The following is a 19,830-nucleotide window of genomic DNA, read 5'->3' on the forward strand; positions in this document are numbered from 1 at the left end:
AAGTTCCTCAACCCTAACACCAGCCAACATGATTCCGTGTTGTTGAATGAGTTCAACTACTTGCCATGGTCACGAGCTATATCTCTTGCTCTAGGAGGAAGATCGAAACTAGGGTACGTAAATGGAACCATCAAGCCTCCAGATTCTTCCTCAGCTACCTTTGATGCATGGCACTCAAATGACCAGCTTGTTATGTCCTGGATACTTAACTCGATGGAGCCCAAGTTGTTCGAGATCTTCAGCTACTCAGATTCTTCACACATCTTATGGGAATCGATCAAGGAAATGTACGGCAGTTAACACAATGCTGCCCGTGTGTTTGAACTGAAGAAAAGCCTCGCTGGACTTAAGCAAGGTAATCAAACTTTCATTCAGCATCTTGTAAGCATGAAATCTATGTGGAATGAACTTGATCTATACCGTCCACACACCACTGAATCCGCTGCACTCTTGAAAAGGGCTGATGAAGATAAAGTGTTCCAACTATTGGCAAGCTTGGGAGTTGAGTATGAAGACTTGCGTAGCCACTTACTAATGACTCCTGAGCTACCATCGTTCGTCAACGTGTGTCATGCAGTCCAAAGAGAGGAAACTCGAAGGAAAGTAATGCATGTTGAGCCCCGGTCTAGCCCAGAAGCTAGGGCTTTCACCAGTAACCACAACTTCACTAGTGAAAGGCTCTTTAATGGAAAGAAAGCTGACTGGAAATGCTCATACTGCAACACCAAGGGGCACGTACGGGAAAAATGCTGGATTTTACACCCTGAGTTAAAACCTAAGTTTAACAAGGAAGGAAAAATGATCAGGGATGGGAAAGGGTTTGCGCCTAAAGCCTTCCAATCTTTGAGCTGTCCATCTAAAGAGATGTCAAACTTCACCTCAAGCCCTATCTCCCTGATCAATGAGTTTGCCGCCTTTCTCCAAAAGAAGAGTGATATCGCTGAGGGTAACAATGTCACCACGGAAAATTCCACAGAAATGCTTGGAAAATTTGCTGGTTTTTTGGCAAATTCAAACACCACTACATCCGGCAATATCCCAGGTATCATTTGTGCACTTTCCACGGCTCTCAATCTCACACACGATTTTTGGATTGTAGACTCAGGTGCCACTGACCATATAACCAACAACCAAGCTTGTCTACATGAGTTTCAAAAAGTACCTAATCCTACTCATGTGTCTGTAGCGAATGGGAAAGGGGAACCAGTCCTAGGAAAAGGAAAAATTAAATTGATGGGGAGTGATGTAGAGTCTACGGCACTATATGTACCCTCATTTCCATTTCAGCTTCTGTCCATAGGAAACATCACACATACTTTGAACTGTCTTGCTATTTTTTCTCCTCACACAGTTGTGTTTCAGGATCGAGTCACTCAGAAGAAGATTGGTGAGGGTTTTTTCTTAAATGGTCTGTACTACATCTCAAAGGAGTTCAATCAAATTAAGGAACCCATTGCCACCCTAAGCCATGTCCAGAAGCATCAACTTTGGCACCAACGCCTCACTCATCCCTCCGAACCAGTAATGTCTAAATTATTTCCAAATTATTGTACCAACACACATGAGTGTGAGATCTGTCAAATGTCAAAAGCCACTAGGCTACCTTTTGTACCCTCTAAATCTAGAACCAGTAAACTCTTTGAAGTTGTACACTCAGATATTTGGGGACCTTCCCGTGTTGAGTCATTTGATGGGTACAAGTATTTTGTTACATTCATAGATGACTACTCTAGGGTTACCTGGTTATATCTCTTAAAGTCTAAAAGTGAATTTTTTACAGCTTTTCAAGACTTTCATAAGCTAATAACCAACCAATTCTCCTCAAAAATATATACCTTACGGTCAGATAATGGCACCGAGTATACCTCCAATAATCTGTCAAACTACTTGAGCAGTCATGGTATCTTGCATCAAACTAGTTGTGTGGGTACACCACAACAAAATGGTGTTGCCGAACGCAAGAATAGGGATTTATTGGAGAAAACTAGGTCTCTTATGTTTCAGATGCAAGTTCCCAAGAGATTCTGGTCCCAAGCACTCCTCACTGCAGCCTATATCATTAACAGACTTCCCACTCGTGTCCTGAATTCCAAATCACCTTTTGAAGTTATGAAGGGAAGAACTGCTGATTTAACTCATTTCAGGATTTTTGGATGCACTTGTTATGTTCACGTTCAAGCAAATCATCGTGATAAACTCGAACCTCGAGCTATTAAGTGTGTGTTTATGGGGTACTCGAGTTCTCAAAAGGGATACAAATGTTATAACCCACACACTGGGAAGCTGGTTGTCTCTAGGGATGTACGGTTTGATGAACTCGTTCCTTTCTTCAACAATCACTCCCCGAATAGTTCTCAGGGGGAGAGTCTAATGGATATTTTTCCACTACCAACTCTTGCTGAAATCCATACAGACACCCCCCCATACCACCCTATAAGTGATTCCCCAGTTGATGAGATGGTCAGTGAAGATATACCTCGTGCCCCAGCACCAGTTGTTGCCACACAACCAATTGTAGCAGCACCAAAAAGGAACCCAACTCGCGATCGCAATCCTCCTCTACGGCTACAAGAGTACATCACTTACAGTGCAAGGCATCCCATTTCTGAAGCTCTTACTTATCACAAACTGTCAGCATCTCATGCATCCTTCTTAAGTCAGGTGACAAATAATGTTGAGCCTAAAAACTTTCAAGAAGCAGTATGTATGCCCGTGTGGAGAGAAGCCATGCATAATGAGCTCAAAGCACTGAACGAAAATCAAACCTGGAGTGTGGTAGACCTTCCCAAAGGGAAGAAAGCCGTAGGGAGTAGATGGATTTACAAGACCAAATTCAATTCCAATGGTACCATTGAAAGACACAAGGCACGATTGGTTGCACGGGGGTTCACTCAAACCTACGGTATTGATTACAAGGAGACTTTTGCTCCCGTCGCCAAAATGAACACAGTAAGGGTGTTGTTATCAGTAGCAGTCAACCACGACTGGCCCTTGTTTCAAATGGATGTTAAAAACGCATTTCTTCACGGTGAGCTTCAAGAAGAGGTGTACATGAAGCTACCTCCAGGACACCCTCAAGAACAAGAACCTACCAAAGTCTGCAAGCTTCATAAAGCTATATATGGACTTAAACAGTCTCCTCGAGCTTGGTACGCCAAACTGAGCTCTGTTCTTGAAGTGGCAGGGTTCAAAAGGAGTCATGCTGACTCCTCTCTCTTTGTTCGAAGTGGTGTCCAAGGGAAGCTCATAGTTCTTATATATGTTGACGACCTTATCATCACGGGGGACAATATGGATGAACTCGAGGCTCTTAAAAGGTCGCTTCACCAACAGTTTGCCATTAAAGACTTGGGAACCTTGAAATATTTTCTGGGAATTGAGATGGCTACCTCTTCCAAGGGTTTATTCTTGAATCAAAGGAGGTATGTTCTTGACCTTCTTAAAGAAGCACATATGGTCAACTGCAAACCTGCTCGCACCCCACTTGCTAGCAAACTTCAATTGGATGCTCCAGGTAAACCCCTATCAAATCCTAATGTGTATCAACGCATGGTTGGGAAACTCATTTACCTCAGTATCACAAGGCCTGATATTGCTTACTCCGTTAGCCTTATCAGTCAGTTTATGCATTCTCCTACATTGGTTCATTGGGAAATTGTCAAGAGAATACTCCGATATCTCAAGGGTTCGATCGGCAGAGGCATACTCATGCAGAAAAATGAGTCTAATAACATTCTGGCCTATACCGATGCTGACTGGGCTGGTAATTCCCTTGATCGAAAATCCACCACAGGTTTTTGTACCTTTGTAGGTGGAAACCTTGTCACCTAGAAAAGTAAAAAACAAACAGTGGTTGCACGGTCCAGTGCTGAAGCTGAATATCGGGCCATGGCAGCAACAGCTTCTGAACTCATCTGGTTGAAGAGTCTCCTTCTTGATCTTGGCTTCACCAGCAAGGAACCCATGTCCTTATTCTGTGACAACCAGGCTGCAATGCATATTGCATCCAATCCTGTCTTCCATGAACGGACTAAACACATTGAAGTTGACTGCCACTTCATCCGCACTCAAGTTCAATCCAAAGTCATCGAAACTGTGTACACTAGAAGTCATGATCAACTTGCGGACCTTTTCACGAAAGCTCTCGATTTTACACAGTTTCAACGGTTATTGTTCAAGCTTGGATCCATCAACCCCCTTGATCCAGCTTGAGGGGGAGTATTGACAGTATGGACAGTACAGTATGGACAGTATGGAAGGGAATATTGCACGTGAAAAGGAATGTTGTATATTCCTTGACAGCTAGACACCACATGGTTTGCTGCTTATTTTTCTCTAGTTGCTGCATCATGGACAGCAAGCACAACACCCTGTATTGCATTTGTTTATTGCATGCGTATGTGTGCATGCGTGTATGTAAAATGTGTATAAACCATGCTGCCGTTGCAGCAGTTTAATATGAAAACAACAACAAGTTGAAACCAAAACTACAAGAAAAGGTTATATGGAGACTTTACTAATGTTAATAATTTTGGAATGTTAGCAGACTCGAGATTGCAGGTTGGCAATTGGTGGTGCTAAATGATTTGTTAGATTCATTTAATAGCAATTTTTTATTTTTCCTTATCAGTTATCGTTTTAAAGGGTGAAAAAGAGTGAGGGACACAGGAAGAGGGGAGAAGGAGGGCAACAAAATGGTTTCTGCTACTTTCAATACTTTGAATAAAAGAAAAAGGGTCTCATTTCACTCACTTTGTTTTGGAACTTTTCGTTTTCTTTAGTATCTCTTGCTATATCTATAGTCTATATGTTTCTTCTTTATGTGTTTCTGATTCTAATATTGTGTCTCTTTTGTAGAGTATGTGGTGTGGAAACACACCAGCGGGGCCTCACACACGAGTAGATATTGTTGATATCTTTAGTCACCATGGAGATTAACTGGTAAGAGGTTTTAACAAAGGCTTCAACGATAGTGTGTGGTACTAATAGATGGTTCACCACACTTTCGACGTCGAAATCAAATGTGGCTGTAACCTAAGCCCCCAAATTCCAACATAGCATGCAGGAACACTAATGGTTTCGTATGTGATCTTCATACAAAGGTACGAAGAACTAAATATGGTTGGTTTACTTTTTGGATGCTTAAAAATATAATTTTAGCAAAGTCCCAACTTGAGGTTGATGTTATAAATTTTTGGACTCCATTTTCATCGGATAAGGTTCTTTCTATTTTGGACTGTGGGTCAAAATTATTAAGACACTGATGCTTGAGCGTTTGAAAAATAGGTGCAGGACAAATGAGCGTTCTGATCAAGAAAGAGCTGCTACAATTACTGTGTTATTTGACTTACTGTATAGTGCTTCAAAAAGGAAAGTAGAGACAATTAGTTCTCATTAGAGTAACTCTGGAACCGATTCAATGGATCATGTACAATTCTTTCAATCTAACTATTTAGATTCCTTTTTCCTTTTTATTACACAATAATAGATTCATTAATGATGCCGTGTACAACTCTTTGAATTTATAAGAGCTACATGCAAGGTTCTAAAAGATGCTAGGCGTTAGTCGGGTGGTGAGTTGAAGCCTAAGGCCTAGACGGCTAGGAGGGGTCTACGCGGGCGCCTAGGTGGACTAGGCAGATTTAAGTAATTCTATTATATTTCGTGTAAATAAGTGTCTGTTTATACTTAAAATATATATAATTTCATCATAAATTACAAAATAGAATGACATATGTATTATGAAGTATTGGAACATAATGAAAACATGGGGAACAATCATATAGTGTGTGCTCATTTAAGTATTCAACAAGTCTCTTACAATTTATTGAAAAAAATTAAATGCAAATTGAAAGTTATCTATTTTCTGTCTAAGTGAGTTGCAACCTAGGCAAGTGCCTAGGCGGTCTAGGCGGGCGCCTCAACTAGTCTAGGCGATTTTCAAACACCTAGGCATTAATCGGGGTGGTGACCAGCCGCCTAGCACTTAGACGGGGATTTTTAGAACAATGGCTATATGTAAAGTTACAATGACTGTATCTAGTCATCATACAATCAGTTTTTTATCAAAATATTATATTTTCTATTTTTAAACACATGAAAAACATTTTAAGAGGCATGTAGCGCTCGTGATTAAGAAAAAGCCTAGTTTAAAAAGAAAATATCACGTAACTTCAAAAGAACCCTAAGAACCTAGCACAACAGGAGAGGCATTTTTTAAATCACGCACTTGTAAAGATGTGTTGCGCTAGTTGTTTACCATTGTTATTTGTTTGGTATAGACATTAATAGCAAAACTATAGTTTTAAGTTATAAACAAACTCACTAAATTTGGTTGGGTCTCTCCAAGTTTAATGAAATTTGCATTCTTATTGAGAAAAACACCGTTCTCTTCTTCTTTTAACTAATCCATGATCAAAAATTTGCCTCAGTTTCAGTAGTGTTTTCTAATAACCCACAAAAAACAATTAGCATGGATCACAATTAACTGTCAAGCTAAACAACCGAATTCCAATACAATATACTATTATAATTAGGAAGTATATAGTTCCTCCAGTTATGTGTGAGAGAGTATCCACAACAACAGCTTCCAGTTATGTGCAGCCATTTTGCAGATTTCATCTTTCACCTCCATACTTGCAATGAAAAAGAACAAACGCAAGACATCTACAAGAGAGCTTTGCGCCCGTGACTAAAAAAATGCCCCTCGCACGCATGTGAGTGCATGTGGAGAGGCTAGTATTATATAAAATGACCCAAAAGATCCATTTCCAAGGTGCTTACTTGAGAGTCATCCTAGACGTAATCCCACTAGACATGAGCTATCAGTTACAGAGATTGTTTGCACTCTATTGGCGTAAACTGTCTTCTTATTCCCTTGGTCTTGGTTTTATATGGATAAAAGTGGACATGAGTTCATGACAATCCACTTGCAAAATCCACTCACAGAAAAAGAATTAAATCCGTTATTAAATAGATTAACAGATAAGACCCTGCTAATCAAAGTTCTCAATGTTTAACTGTATTTTCTTTGGTCGAACGACCTTAAAATATACAATGATAATTGTTAGCTGGATAAAAAGAAAAAAAAATACTTCAAGTTTCTTCAAATTAAGCTCTCCAATCAACTTTTTGACATGATTGCTTGAATATTGATTATGCATGGCCCATGCTCAAAGCTTATTATGGAGTATCAATTAAGAAAAGCATATCGTTACTCTGATTGCATCCCTTTAAGATCACTTGATTAGTGCAGTAAGAGTGTGGGACACAACTGATAAGCCCTCGTTTTTCCATAATTGTCCTCTGCACTTTGTATTCAAAACTGTAACATAAATTGAGAATGATATTTTTTGTTTTCTTTTGGTTTGGTTTGATACTTTGTATTCACACTAAAAAACAGAAACCAATTTCCACTCTTTTGACTGTCTTTTGCAGTAAGCGAATACATGGAGATCATTCGTTGATCAACCTTCCATTTATTCTCCAATCATTCAAGATATTTTTGTAAGAAACAATCTATCTTTGAAAATTGAAAAAGATAAAGTTAGAGTAGACTTCAACAATAAGCTCTTTATTTATGCCAGATAAACAATACTTAACCAAACAACAGGCATTTGGTCCAATATTGAGCATTTTTTTACTGTAATAACAGTTACTACTATTTATATAGACGAACAATATTCTCCTATTAGAATCATTGTAGGAAACCAACAATGTCTCCCACTATTTTTTTTTTTTTCTTGAAACAAACATTGTCTCCCACTTTTAATATAAGTGGGTAATTTTAAACTCAATCCCATCGTATGTAAACTAGGAGATCCAAACCTATTCCAATAAGACTTTTTAAATCAAATTGAACTCAAACATCTGGCCAAAATACTCCTACACTTATGCTCATATTCTAACAATTTTTTGTATGTTATCAATACAGGAGCAAACAATTAAACCCTAGTTTTGCACCTTCTTATTTTGTAAGTAGTGAATTGTCTTGTAGGTTAGGGTATTTCTCTCAATTCATTGCATTTCAAGTTCAACTCCTCTCCTGCCTTTAGTGTATTTTAGAATATGATTATCATTTGTATTCAAAATTAAACCCGTGGTAAACGTACAAACTCATCTGTTGTAGTAATGATTGAACTTGTTATGGTTTGGGCTTAACACCATATGATATTTACCATCTCACCATAGTTTATCCAATCATTCAATACCTCAACTGCTAAATTATTGCATACTAATTCCACTACCTCTTCCTCATATAACTTTCACATATTTCCCTTTTTTCGATGCAAATGATGGAACGTATTCTCGGTCAAGTCCAAACTTTAGTCTCGGCTGTGTGTTGTAATGCGATGATGAGACAGAACTGAGGTTTGCTAATTGTCACCGACAACTACAAAAGCATGAAAGACATGTCCATGAAGCTGAAAGACAATTATATAACAAAACCATAAATGCATATATATATGGAAGATGAAACTCAGTAAGGCAAACCACCGAAAAAAGGGCAACTGGGAAAAAGGACATGAAACCGCATATTTTTTCTTGCATGTAACAAAATCTCAGCATGTAATGCAGACTAGGAGGCAAGATTTACATGTGTTGTCTTCACTGTTCTAAAAATCTTTATCTAGGACTTAGGCGAAAGATGGTTAGTCAGGACTTAGGCGCTAGATGGCTAGTCATTGTTTCGATTAATTCTTAGGCAGCTAGACCTGCTTAGGTGCCCGCCTAGACTGCCTGGGCGCCTACCTAGACTGCCTAGGCTCCCGTCTAGACCGTCCAGCCCGTCCAAACCCGCCTAAGCATCCACCTAGGTCATAGCTCTTACTTAGACGAAAAATAGATACTTGACATTTTGAATTTTATTTTTTCAATAATTGTAAGAGACTTGTTAAATACTTAGATGAACACACATTATATGCTTGATCCCCATGTTTCCATTAATCATTATGTTCTAATACTTTATAATCTATATGTCATTCTATTTTGCAATTTACGTCCAAAAAGTAGACACTTATTATGATATATAATAAATTATTTAAATCCGTTTAATCTGTCTAAACCCTACTTGCCCCACCTAGTAGCCTAGGCGCTAAGCCTCAACTTGCCATTTGACTAGCGCCTAACTTTTTTTTTTTTTAGAACCTTTGTCTTTGCTGTAGTCAAAGCCTGTTTTGGTTTCATATGTGTTGAATTCAGCGGAGGTGGGGGTGGAATGAACCGTTGATGTTTTCTGTCATGGAGCCCACGGCCATCACATGCAATGCAATTATACCACATCGTGGAAAACCATTTATATTTTATTTGTTCTCTGTTAATTCATGACCATATATGATCGTTAAATACGTAATTAGTTAGTATTGTAATATGGCGTTAAATTATTTGTTTAAACCTATTTCACAATGTAATCTCATTCGAACTGCGCAGATTTTTGGATATTATTACTAAATTATTTTTGTAAAACTTCATGCAAATCGGAAATCATTTATATCTCTTTAACTATTGCTGTGAACATTTTAATATTTTATCGACAACTCTGTCTTGGTCTATTTTATTATGTCATAATTAGAAAACCACACGATATTTGATTTTAGTTAATTTTTGCAGGAATGATCTTTCAATGATAATGTGACAGCCCGTTCTGAAAATTTTAAAAACGTACACGTGAAAAGACGATTTTGCCCCTAGCGTGATTTTTCGTTGTGTAGTTCTTTTTGGCTTGGTGTGGCTGGTTTTGCACCACACACTCTTCCCCACACTCACGCTCACCTTTCCCCCTATCCCTGCACCTGTCCCGAGCTCCCTTTCCCTTCCCATTTTCCATCCAAACGTACGGACACACACACAAACACACCAAATCTTCACAGATCGAAGGAACAAAGTACATATCCATGCTTGTGAGGCTCGTAGGAGTCCAACCATACCCATTTCAAGTAAGGTTACCTTCGTTTTCACGTCGAACTCGGGATACCCGATTTTGGTACTGTTCATGCACACATAATTTCTCATGTTTTTGGGAATTTCAAGCTTGCAGGAAGCTTGGTGAGGTCCCTAGGAGGCTCGGGGTGGTTCGTTTGAAGGTTTTGGACGTCGAGATCGTGAGTTTTGAGGTTGGCCGGAGTTGGGGGTGTTTTCCCGGTGAGATTTCGTGGATTTTAGCACTTGAAAGTGGTATGAACTTGTTCCTCTCATTGTAAGCTTCAATTTGGTACCAATTTTGTGAAATTTGGTTGAAAAACGAAGAAAATATCACGATTTGAAAATTTCCCGATTTTCCGGCGCTGACGACGGCGCCGGAGCCTCGCCGGAAAAGACGACGGAATATTCCGTCAAACTGACGGAATATTCCTAATGCCGTTGAGGGTTACCGTTAAGGATAACGGAATATTCCTGACGGCGTCAACTAACGCCGTCAGCGTGCCAGGCACGTGCCTGCGCGTGGCCGGCGCGTGTGGCCGTGCCTTGGCCCGCACATGGGGGCGCGTGCGGCGGTGAAAATTTTTTCTAAAAATATGGGGATGTTCCTGAGGTTGAGGAGATCACGTTGGTGTATTCATACACCCCATTTGAGCATTGTATGAGAAGTTATTTCTAAAGGTTGGTTATGTGCTTTAAAATTAACGTTTTTATAGTTGTTTCGCATATAGATGAGACCTATCCCGAGGACGAGCGTGGTCACTCGAGGCAAGGGGGTTACGACCCTTCTACTTATCAATGAGTGGGCTTTTGGTTTTTCGTATATACCAATATACTTATACTTTTCCCAGAAATTGATTTGAAATGTTTATTCGTTTATATGCCATGCATTATACTGCCATTCGTTATTACATTGTTAGTGCATATGTATATATATATATGTATGTGGGTACTGTGGACGCACAGGTAAGTGCCAGGTGAGTATGATTTATGTTTACGTTTAGTAGTGATTTGAGATGCCTAGAGAGCTCATAACCTGCACCCCCGGTATTAGTGCTCCCGCCCCGAGTTGGGCACAGTCCTTCACGTGATGTTCACCTCCCACACCACACGCTCATCTTGGATCCAAGTTAGGTGCATATGCTTGTCGTACAGACCACTTTAGGTGGTTCCGACTCGTAGGTGACCCGTATTATTCGCCCAGCCTTCACGTGATCGTAGCACTTGAGTGTATTTATATATTACACCCAGGCCTGTCGTACAGACCACTTTAGGTGGTTCCGACTCGTGTGCAAGTCTAGCTAGTGAGATAGAGATTTGAGCTCTATATTCAACTGTACAGGTCATGTTAGGTGACTCCGGCTGACAAATTATATGACATAGATACTATATTACCTGAGCACTTGCATTTTACTTTGAGGTTATGGCATAGCATATTTCTGAGCATGACTTATATATATTTATATATATATTCTATTTTCTGGGAAGTATACAGGTTTTACGGCGAGGGGTTAGAACTTATTTATTTAATTGGTTTTTGAAAAGCTTTGTTTTTGCCCACTCACGCTTTTGTTTTGCGCCCCTCCAGGTTCTAGTTGGCTAGCACGTTTGGTGGCTTCCCTGAGGATTTCCACGGCACATCTGACAGACCACCACTAGTGTAGGACCACCTTCGGGTGTGCTTTTGTTGTGTCGTTTCCTCCTGGACTACATTAGGCTTTCATGCTCTGAACTTAGTGTCGCACTTACGCTTGCACTTGTTTGTTATTACCTTGTGTAAAGCTAGTTTTTATTTATTCGTACTATTTATATTATTATTTTATTTAGCTTCCGCACTGTGCACATGGTTACGTCACTTCCACGTGACGGCCAGCATGCCCTGATCTCGATCGGGGTGTGTCAGATAACCTAAAAAAAAATGATATGTTCAGATTATAAGAAATATTGTTCAATAAGTCCAAACAAGTGGCTAATTTCATATTAAAATACTAACTGGTTAGCGATGAACGCTCACCACATCAAACGATACATCAAGATATGATACGAATATATGATCTCTCTAATATTTTCTATATCTACGCACATAGGAAGGCTACTTAATAAATAATTGATAGAATCACGTGTATTTAAGTAATGAAGAATTTGAACACAAAACGCACTAAGTTAAACACAAAAATAATAAAAACCCTAATCACGAGATAATCCACTTCTCTTGTACTCGATTTCTGATCATTTTCTAAAATCTAATATTCTATGTACACATCCGCGATGCACGCACAACAATGTGTCATATGTTGCAGTGAACCCTCAAAAATTTTCTAAAGCGTATCATTCACACCATGTAATTTTCTAGCGGGTATTTATCATTTTTAGCCAAAATTTCACCCTTAGTTTCAAAAATATCATTTTAAAAAAAAAATATTTCAAATATATCCAAACCACACTTGAATAGACTTAAATACCCTTAATACAATTACATTCTTTCAAATAATCTTGGCTGGAGCTCAAAGTTGCGTGATTGGCAAACCAGTTGCGGGCATTGTCAAATTAACGGAGGATGTAGAAAAAGATATGTAGGCTAAAAAATATATTTGTTATTGATACGTGAATGTGGAAAAAATGGAAGAGAATGTTTTTTTTCTCATTTTCTTTCTCTACAAGATTACGAGGATATATATACATGATACAAGTGTGTAGGTAGGACAAGGTAGCCGTCCTAGTGTGTAGGTAGGACAAGGTAGGACGGCTGTAGGACGGCTAGTGTGTAGGTAGGACAAGGTAGGACGGCTGTAGGACGACTTGACGGCTGTAGGACGGCTAGTGAATAATATTATATACAATTACACAAGGACTCCAACCATATTCCTTATTTGTCTAACACTCCCCCTCAAGTTGGAGAGTGGATGTCAAGAACTCCCAACTTGCGTAACATACCCGAAAAGTTTTCTTTCCCAAGAGGTTTGGTAAACAAGTCTGCCAACTGTTGTGCCGTACCCACATGCTTGGTCTCTATTGTGCCATCTACAATCTTATCTCGTATAAAGTGACAATCCATCTCAATGTGACGAGTTCGTTCATGAAAAACAGGATTGGCAGCTATATGTAACGCTGCTTGATTATCACAAAATAAAATGGAAGGACCATCCAAAGGAATGTTCAAATCCTTCAACAAAAAACGAAGCCAAACTATCTCGCAACAAGCACCTGCCATGGCCCTATATTCCGCCTCTGCTGAAGAGAGCGAAACGGTTTTCTGTCGTTTCGTCCGCCAAGAAATCAAAGAACCGCCCAAGAATACACAATACCCAGTAGTCGAACGGCGAGTGATAGGGCAACCTGCCCAATCAGAATCACAAAACACAGTTAACTTGGTCTGGTTGTCAGAACGAAATAATAAACCTTGACCTGGAGTAGCCTTCAAATAACGAACAATACGAAGCGCAGCATCCATATGAGATATCCTTGGCTCGTGCATAAAACGGCTTAGAACATGCACAGAATAGGTGATATCCGGCCGAGTGATAGTGAGATATATTAACCGACCTACTAATTGTCGATATTTTTCAGGATCCTTGAGAAGTTCTCCTTTATCAGATAATTTTGTGTCATCCATAGGAAAAGCAATGGGTCGTGCTCCCAAAAAACCATAGTCCTTGAGAATCTCTAATGCATACTTGCGTTGAGAAATATAAATCCCTTGTTTGGAACGAGAAACCTCAATACCCAAAAAATATTTTAAATCACCAAGGTCTTTTATCCGAAAATGATCACGGAGAAAAGACTTCAGAGAATTAATGGCACTAGCATCATTGCCTGTAATCACAATATCATCCACATAAATGAGCAAAGCTGTGAAAGAAATACCAGACTTTTTAGTGAACAATGAATAGTCAGCTTTGGATTGTTGAAAACCGGCAAAAATGATGGCACTAGTGAATTTGGCAAACCATTGGCGACAAGCCTGCTTAAGACCATAAAGTGACTTGTGAAGGCGACACACAAGATTCTCCCCCTGTCGCCGAAGACCAGGAGGAGGAGACATATAGATTTCTTCATGTAAGTCACCATGTAAGAAAACATTATTAACATCAAGCTGATGAAGAGACCAAGACTGACTAGCAGCAAGAGCAAGAAGACAACGCACCGTAATCATCTTAGCAGTAGGAGAAAAAGTGTCATGATAATCAATACCTTCAGCCTGAGTGAAGCCTTTAGCAACCAAACGAGCTTTGTAGCGATTAATAGAGCCGTCAGAATTGTGCTTGAGTTTGTACACCCACTTACAACCAATGGGAATTTTGCCAGGGGGTAAGGAAGTTAAAGTCCAAGTACCATTAGCATGTAAAGCTTGAAGCTCCTCAGTCATAGCACGTTGCCAATTGGGGTCAGTGGCAGCCTCGGCAAAGGAGGAAGGCTCCACAGTCCGACTGACAGAGTTAATGTAAGAAAAATGCCTGGGAGAGTAACGGTGATAAGAGAGAAAATTACAAAGTGGATATCGCGTACCTTGTGTAGAACCGGGTTGCGAAGTCGAAGATGGGTAGGATGGCAGAATCACCTGCGAGCAAACATAGTCTTTTAAATAGGATGGAGGTTTATGGGCACGGGAAGAGGTGCGGGGAAGGGGAGGATTGGTAGGTAGTGGGGGGGGTAGGGATGTCCGTGGGTAAAGGGGCATGGGGAGGAACGGGTAATGGGGCAGCAAGGGAATCTGTGGGAGACGTGGAAGGGGAGGAAGGTGGAGGAGGGTAAGGCGTCGGGGCAGGAAGGGGTGGGTTATATGTAAAGTCCAGAGGGGGTGGGATGGGTAGGGTAGGCGAAGAGGATGGGATAGGAGGGTGAGAAACGGCATAAGGGAAAGTAGTTTCGTGAAAGATGACGTCTCGACTAGTGAAAATGCGGTGATTGTCGAGATCGTAAAGGGTATAGGCCTTTTGTCCATGAGGATAACCAAGAAAAATGCAACGATGAGCCCGAGGGGAAAATTTGGTGGTGGGAGTGACAGAGGTGGCATATGCCAGACAACCAAAGACGCGGAAGTGGTCATAAGATGGGGTTTTCGAAAAGAGAACCTCAAATGGGGATTTATGATGGAGAAGACGGGTAGGGAGACGATTGATGAGATAAGTAGCGGTAAGAACACATTCCCCCCAAAACTTGATAGGAAGATGGGATTGAAAACGAAGGGCGCGAGCGGTTTCAAGAAGATGACGATGTTTTCTTTCAACAACGCCATTTTGTTAGGGGGTATAAACACAAGAAGTTTGTAAAAGCACCCCATGATCAGAGAAAAAACTACGAAGAGATAAAAATTCACCACCATTGTCAGTACGAATGCATTGGATGGTAGTGCGGAATTGGGTAGTGACATAAGCAAAAAAATCCTTGATTAATTGTTGAGTGTCGGATTTATGTCTCATGAGGAAGACTCACGTAAAGCGAGAAAAATCATCCACAATGGTTAAGAAATAATGAGCACCAGAAAGAGAAGATTGACGATTCGGGCCCCAAATATCACAATGAATTAAAGCAAAAGGGAAAGTTGATGAAATTGAACTCAAAAGAAAAGGTTGACGAGTTTGTTTTGCCAACGGACAAACATCACAAATATGACTAGAATCAAAAGTACAATTAAGAGAGCTAGATGCTAAAGCTTGCAAACGAGTGGAGGAGGGGTGACCAAGACGTCTATGCCAGAGGGAGGAGGGGATGGTAATGATGTTACAGAGAGGTTGACAGGTGGGGAGAGAAGAGGTAAGGGCCACAAGGTAATACAGATCGCTACGTCGCTTACCCACACCAATCATCGCCTTCGAAACCAAGTCCTGCAAAACACACCAAGAAGGAAAGAAGGTTATGGAACACGATAATCCATCTGTAAGTTTACCAACCGATAAAAGGTCCACTCGGAAATTAGGGACACATAAAACATCATTCAAAGTAACTGATGAATTTAAAGGAAGAGTGCTGGTAAAAGTAATGGGAGCGGAAGCACCACTAGGCAAAGAAATAGGCGGCAAATGTGAAGGAGAACGATTAACCAAACATGAGGCGGAAGAAGTAATATGATCCGTAGCACTACTGTCAAGAATCCATTGACCATGACGAGAGGTGACAGGTAACAAACCTTGGGCAAAATCAGTAGTGAGCACGGCATTGGCCTGATGAGGGGTGGTGATGTCACGTAGAGCAGCTAGAACACGGGAGTGCTGCTCGGCAGAGAGGTCAGGTATGGCAAGCTGCAAGTCATGCAAAGTGGGCTGGGCCCCGTGCACTTGGTGGGTCGCTGGAGTAGAAGAGGAGGCGGGGGCCTGGGTGCCTTGCACGTGATGGGCCTGGGTGAAATTATGGGGCCGGGAAGCAGAAAACCGTGGCTGCCGGGGAGGACTGGAAGGTGCATGGTTGCGGGAAGAACTGGAAGCAGTGGCACGGCGCGGTGGTCGCCACGGTTGGCCATGGAGAGGATGGCCAACGGGATAGCCATGAAGTTTATGGCAGGTGTCTTGGGTATGATAATCAAAATTGCAGTAGGTGCAGTGGAGGGGAGGACGAGCAGAGGAGGGACGGGACGGGCCACGAACAGCCATGGCAGCAGGTTGATCGACAGAGCGGAGGACGCCCAGGGAGCGTTGTTTTTCAGCTTGAGACACCGAGGAACAGGCCTGACGAACAGTGGGAAGGGGATTCATTAAAAGAATCTGGTCACGAACAGCAGCAAAGGATTCGTTGAGGCCCATTAAAAATTGCATGAGTTGTTGACGGTCATGCTTGGCGTTGCAAGAGCACGTGCAGCCATCATTATAAGAAGCAAGCTCATCCCAGAGAGCTTTCAGGCGAGTAAAATAGGCGGAGATAGAAGAAGAACCTTGAGAAATTGTAGCAAGTTCCCAGTTGAGTTGGAAGATGCGTGGAGCATTACTCTGAGAGAAGCGTTCGCGAAGATCATCCCATACAGCTTGGACAGAGGTGGAAAAAAGCACAGATTCTTGAAGGTCAGGTTCCAAGGAATGCAGAAGCCAAGAGAGAATCATGTCATTGCAACGACGCCAAGCCGCGTGAGCATCAGGGTCGTCGGAGGAAGAAGGTTCTTGGATATCGCCAGTGATGAAACCAAGTTTATTCTTGGCACTCAAGGAAAGCTGCATGCCACGGGCCCAAGATGTGTAGTTATCACCATTCAACTTCTTGGATACAAGGACAAGATTCGGGTGGTCGGAATGATGAAGGGAAAAAACACCATCGGAAGAAGAAGAGTCAGCCATGGGAACGGCAGAGAAAGCTGCCGAAAAAAAAAAAAATTAGGGCTAGGGTTATAAACCTGCTCTGTATACCATGTAGAAAAAGATATGTAGGCTAAAAAATATATTTGTTATTGATACGTAAATGTGGAAAAAATGGAAGAGAATGTTTTTTTTCTCATTTTCTTTCTCTACAAGATTACAAGGATATATATACATGATACAAGTGTGTAGGTAGGACAAGGTAGCCATCCTAGTGTGTAGGTAGGACGGCTGTAGGACGACTTAACGGCTGTAGGACGACTTGACGGCTGTAGGACGGCTAGTGTGTAGGTAGGACAAGATAGGACGGCTGTAGGACGGCTTGACGGCTGTAGGACGGCTAGTGAATAATATTATATACAATTACACAAGGACTCCAACCATATTCCTTATTTGTCTAACAGAGGATACTTGCGAATTCTCTCCTCTTTCCATGAATTTCTATCACTAGCCCTAATACGATTTCATTTTTCACAGTAGTGATTGAATATCATAATCCATTCATCTTTGTTTTGTTCTCTAATGGCCGGTTTGGTGGTTATGAGATTAGGATTTCAATATTCCAGTCTGTCATTTTTGGGCTTCTGATTTGCCCCTCTTCGCTACCAAAGAGACATTTGTAGGTTATTATTGGAGGACAATTTCATCAGACATGATTTATTCCAGTTCGTTGATTAATTTTTTACCCCTTAACAAATTGGCCCTGATGGCATAAATTTTTAAAACCAGAAAACGATTGCTACATAATCATTGTTAAACTTATAAACAAAAAAAAAAAAAAAAACTGAAAATACATGTTGTCTACCATGGCCTTTCTTGGTGTATGGAGATTGGAGAGTATTTATTTTGAGATCTGATGGGGTATGAATTTTTCATTTCAAGGATATTTAAGTCTATTTCAAGTGTTTTTTTTTTTTTTGTTATATTTGAAATATTTTATAAAAAGTATATATGTGAATTTGGGGATTAAATTTTGGTTAATATTGATAAATACACTTTTCTAGCTAATGATTCATTCATCTCCTCGCAAAGGTTCATGTACTTTAAATTTCTAAAGCCAGTTTTCAGTTAATAATGAATTCTGCATTAATAGGAGGAGGAATTTTATATTAGTTTATAAGAAGTTGGGTTACTTTTCATATTATCAATTGGTTCTATAGTGGAATCTCAACCTTCTTTATAATATCAGAGTAGGTTGTTCCACGTATGAAGCCCAACAGCCATGTGTGCTCTATGTCGTTCCGTTTGTGTTGTTTATGTGTTAAGCTTGAAAATTCGTCGTACGTGAGTGGTTGTGTTGAGATTGAATCTCACATTGATGAGAGAAGGGATCTTGTATGGGCTACTACTAGACCCGTTAGAATGAGTTAATCCTTGTATTGTCAATTAATAATTTTAAGGAAAACTAAATAAAAGTCCAAAAAAAACTTTAGTTTTAATGAAAAATGACAAATAAAGGTGTAGTGAACAGTATCAAGGAAAGGTAAAACTGTGGTTTTTCGTTAAAAGTACTGGGAGTGTTTTGTTAAAACTCCTTTAATTTTATAATGAAATCTCAACTTTCTTCAAATAGTATAAAAGGTAAAAAACAAATGAAGTTGTCGAACCCAATGCTCACTTTACCGATACCTAAAGAATTTCAACATCGAAATCTTTTGACTCATTCAAGCACTGGCTTTCGGCTGCACAAAACCCTTTAGCATATATGCATGCCTTAAACTCTGCATTATTCTCTTTATTTACTTTAATTTGCTGGATGTGCTTTATTATTTGTAACCGTCTTTGGTCAAATTCAGTAAACAATGGTATAATTTTTCTGTTCTCTTGCTTCATTACACGGCTACAATTGTCTTCTAAGGGTTTTAGTGTTAAGCTGATTCAATGCATACGGCCAAAACTATTCATAAGTTATCTACAGAATTTATATTGGGGTTTTTGAACATTAGTTCATGAAAAATGTTGAAATTAAAAAAAAAAATTGGTGTTAGATTACGTATTTATTTTAATTGTTTGAAGTATACTTTTAATAAAATTCGTATTTATTTTTGTTATTTAATGTGTATTTTTATTTAAAGTCTTCACAACAAAATTTTGATTTTGATTTTAAGTGTATAGAAATAGCTGTACCGAAATATTTTGAATTGTTTTGTTCGTATCATATGTCTATACCCAAATGTTTGTATTGAAATGTCTGTACCAAACTATATTATAATGTATTTGCCTAAATATTTGTACCAAAATATATTTATAATGAATTAGTGTACCTAAATATTTTATCGAAATATATTATAATCAATTTGTGTAGACTTAGAAAAAGAAAAATCATGAAATTACCAAAAACAAAATGACATGATGAAATATAAATCCTGGAATTTAAGTAGAACCAAGGGACTAAACTCAATTTTGAATCTTATACCAGGCATTAATCTAAACGTCATCTTATTTAAGAATTAAAACCTAGTTTTATAATTTATTTTCTTTTCATTTTTATAGAAGGTATGTAATCACGAGGTCATACACATACATAAATATATGAGGATTGTTATTAGCACTTCAAAAATCTCATTCTACACTCCTAACTTTCTATATTAGAAAAGAAAAATACACTTGTGAGGAGTGTAGAATGAGATTT

The 19,830-nt window shown here is 39.7% G+C and overlaps 1 protein-coding gene across 1 annotated transcript; it reads left to right on the forward strand.

The window, feature by feature from the left end:
- The first annotated feature begins 395 nt into the window (after positions 1-395).
- Positions 396-1,509, forward strand: LOC125476254. Its single transcript, XM_048582124.1, has 2 exons — positions 396-1,042; positions 1,363-1,509. Exons 1-2 carry the CDS (start codon positions 397-399, stop codon positions 1,389-1,391), a joined length of 675 nt encoding a protein of 224 aa, XP_048438081.1. The 5' UTR covers position 396; the 3' UTR covers positions 1,392-1,509.
- Positions 1,510-19,830: the final 18,321 nt, after the last annotated feature.

Source organism: the organism of the source record quoted next, unplaced genomic scaffold (genome assembly GCF_019419815.1).
Source record: "Pyrus x bretschneideri cultivar Hongxiangsu unplaced genomic scaffold, Pyrus_bretschneideri_v1 Contig18, whole genome shotgun sequence".
NCBI classification, from domain to species: domain Eukaryota; kingdom Viridiplantae; phylum Streptophyta; class Magnoliopsida; order Rosales; family Rosaceae; genus Pyrus; species Pyrus x bretschneideri.

Coding starts and splice junctions, on each gene's coding strand:
- LOC125476254 (XM_048582124.1), top strand. CDS start 397: ATGTGGAATGAACTTGATCTATACCGTCCACACACCACTGAATCCGCT. Junction 1,043..1,362: donor TACATCCGGCAATATCCCAG/GTATCATTTGTG, acceptor GTTGTGTTTCAG/GATCGAGTCACTCAGAAGAA.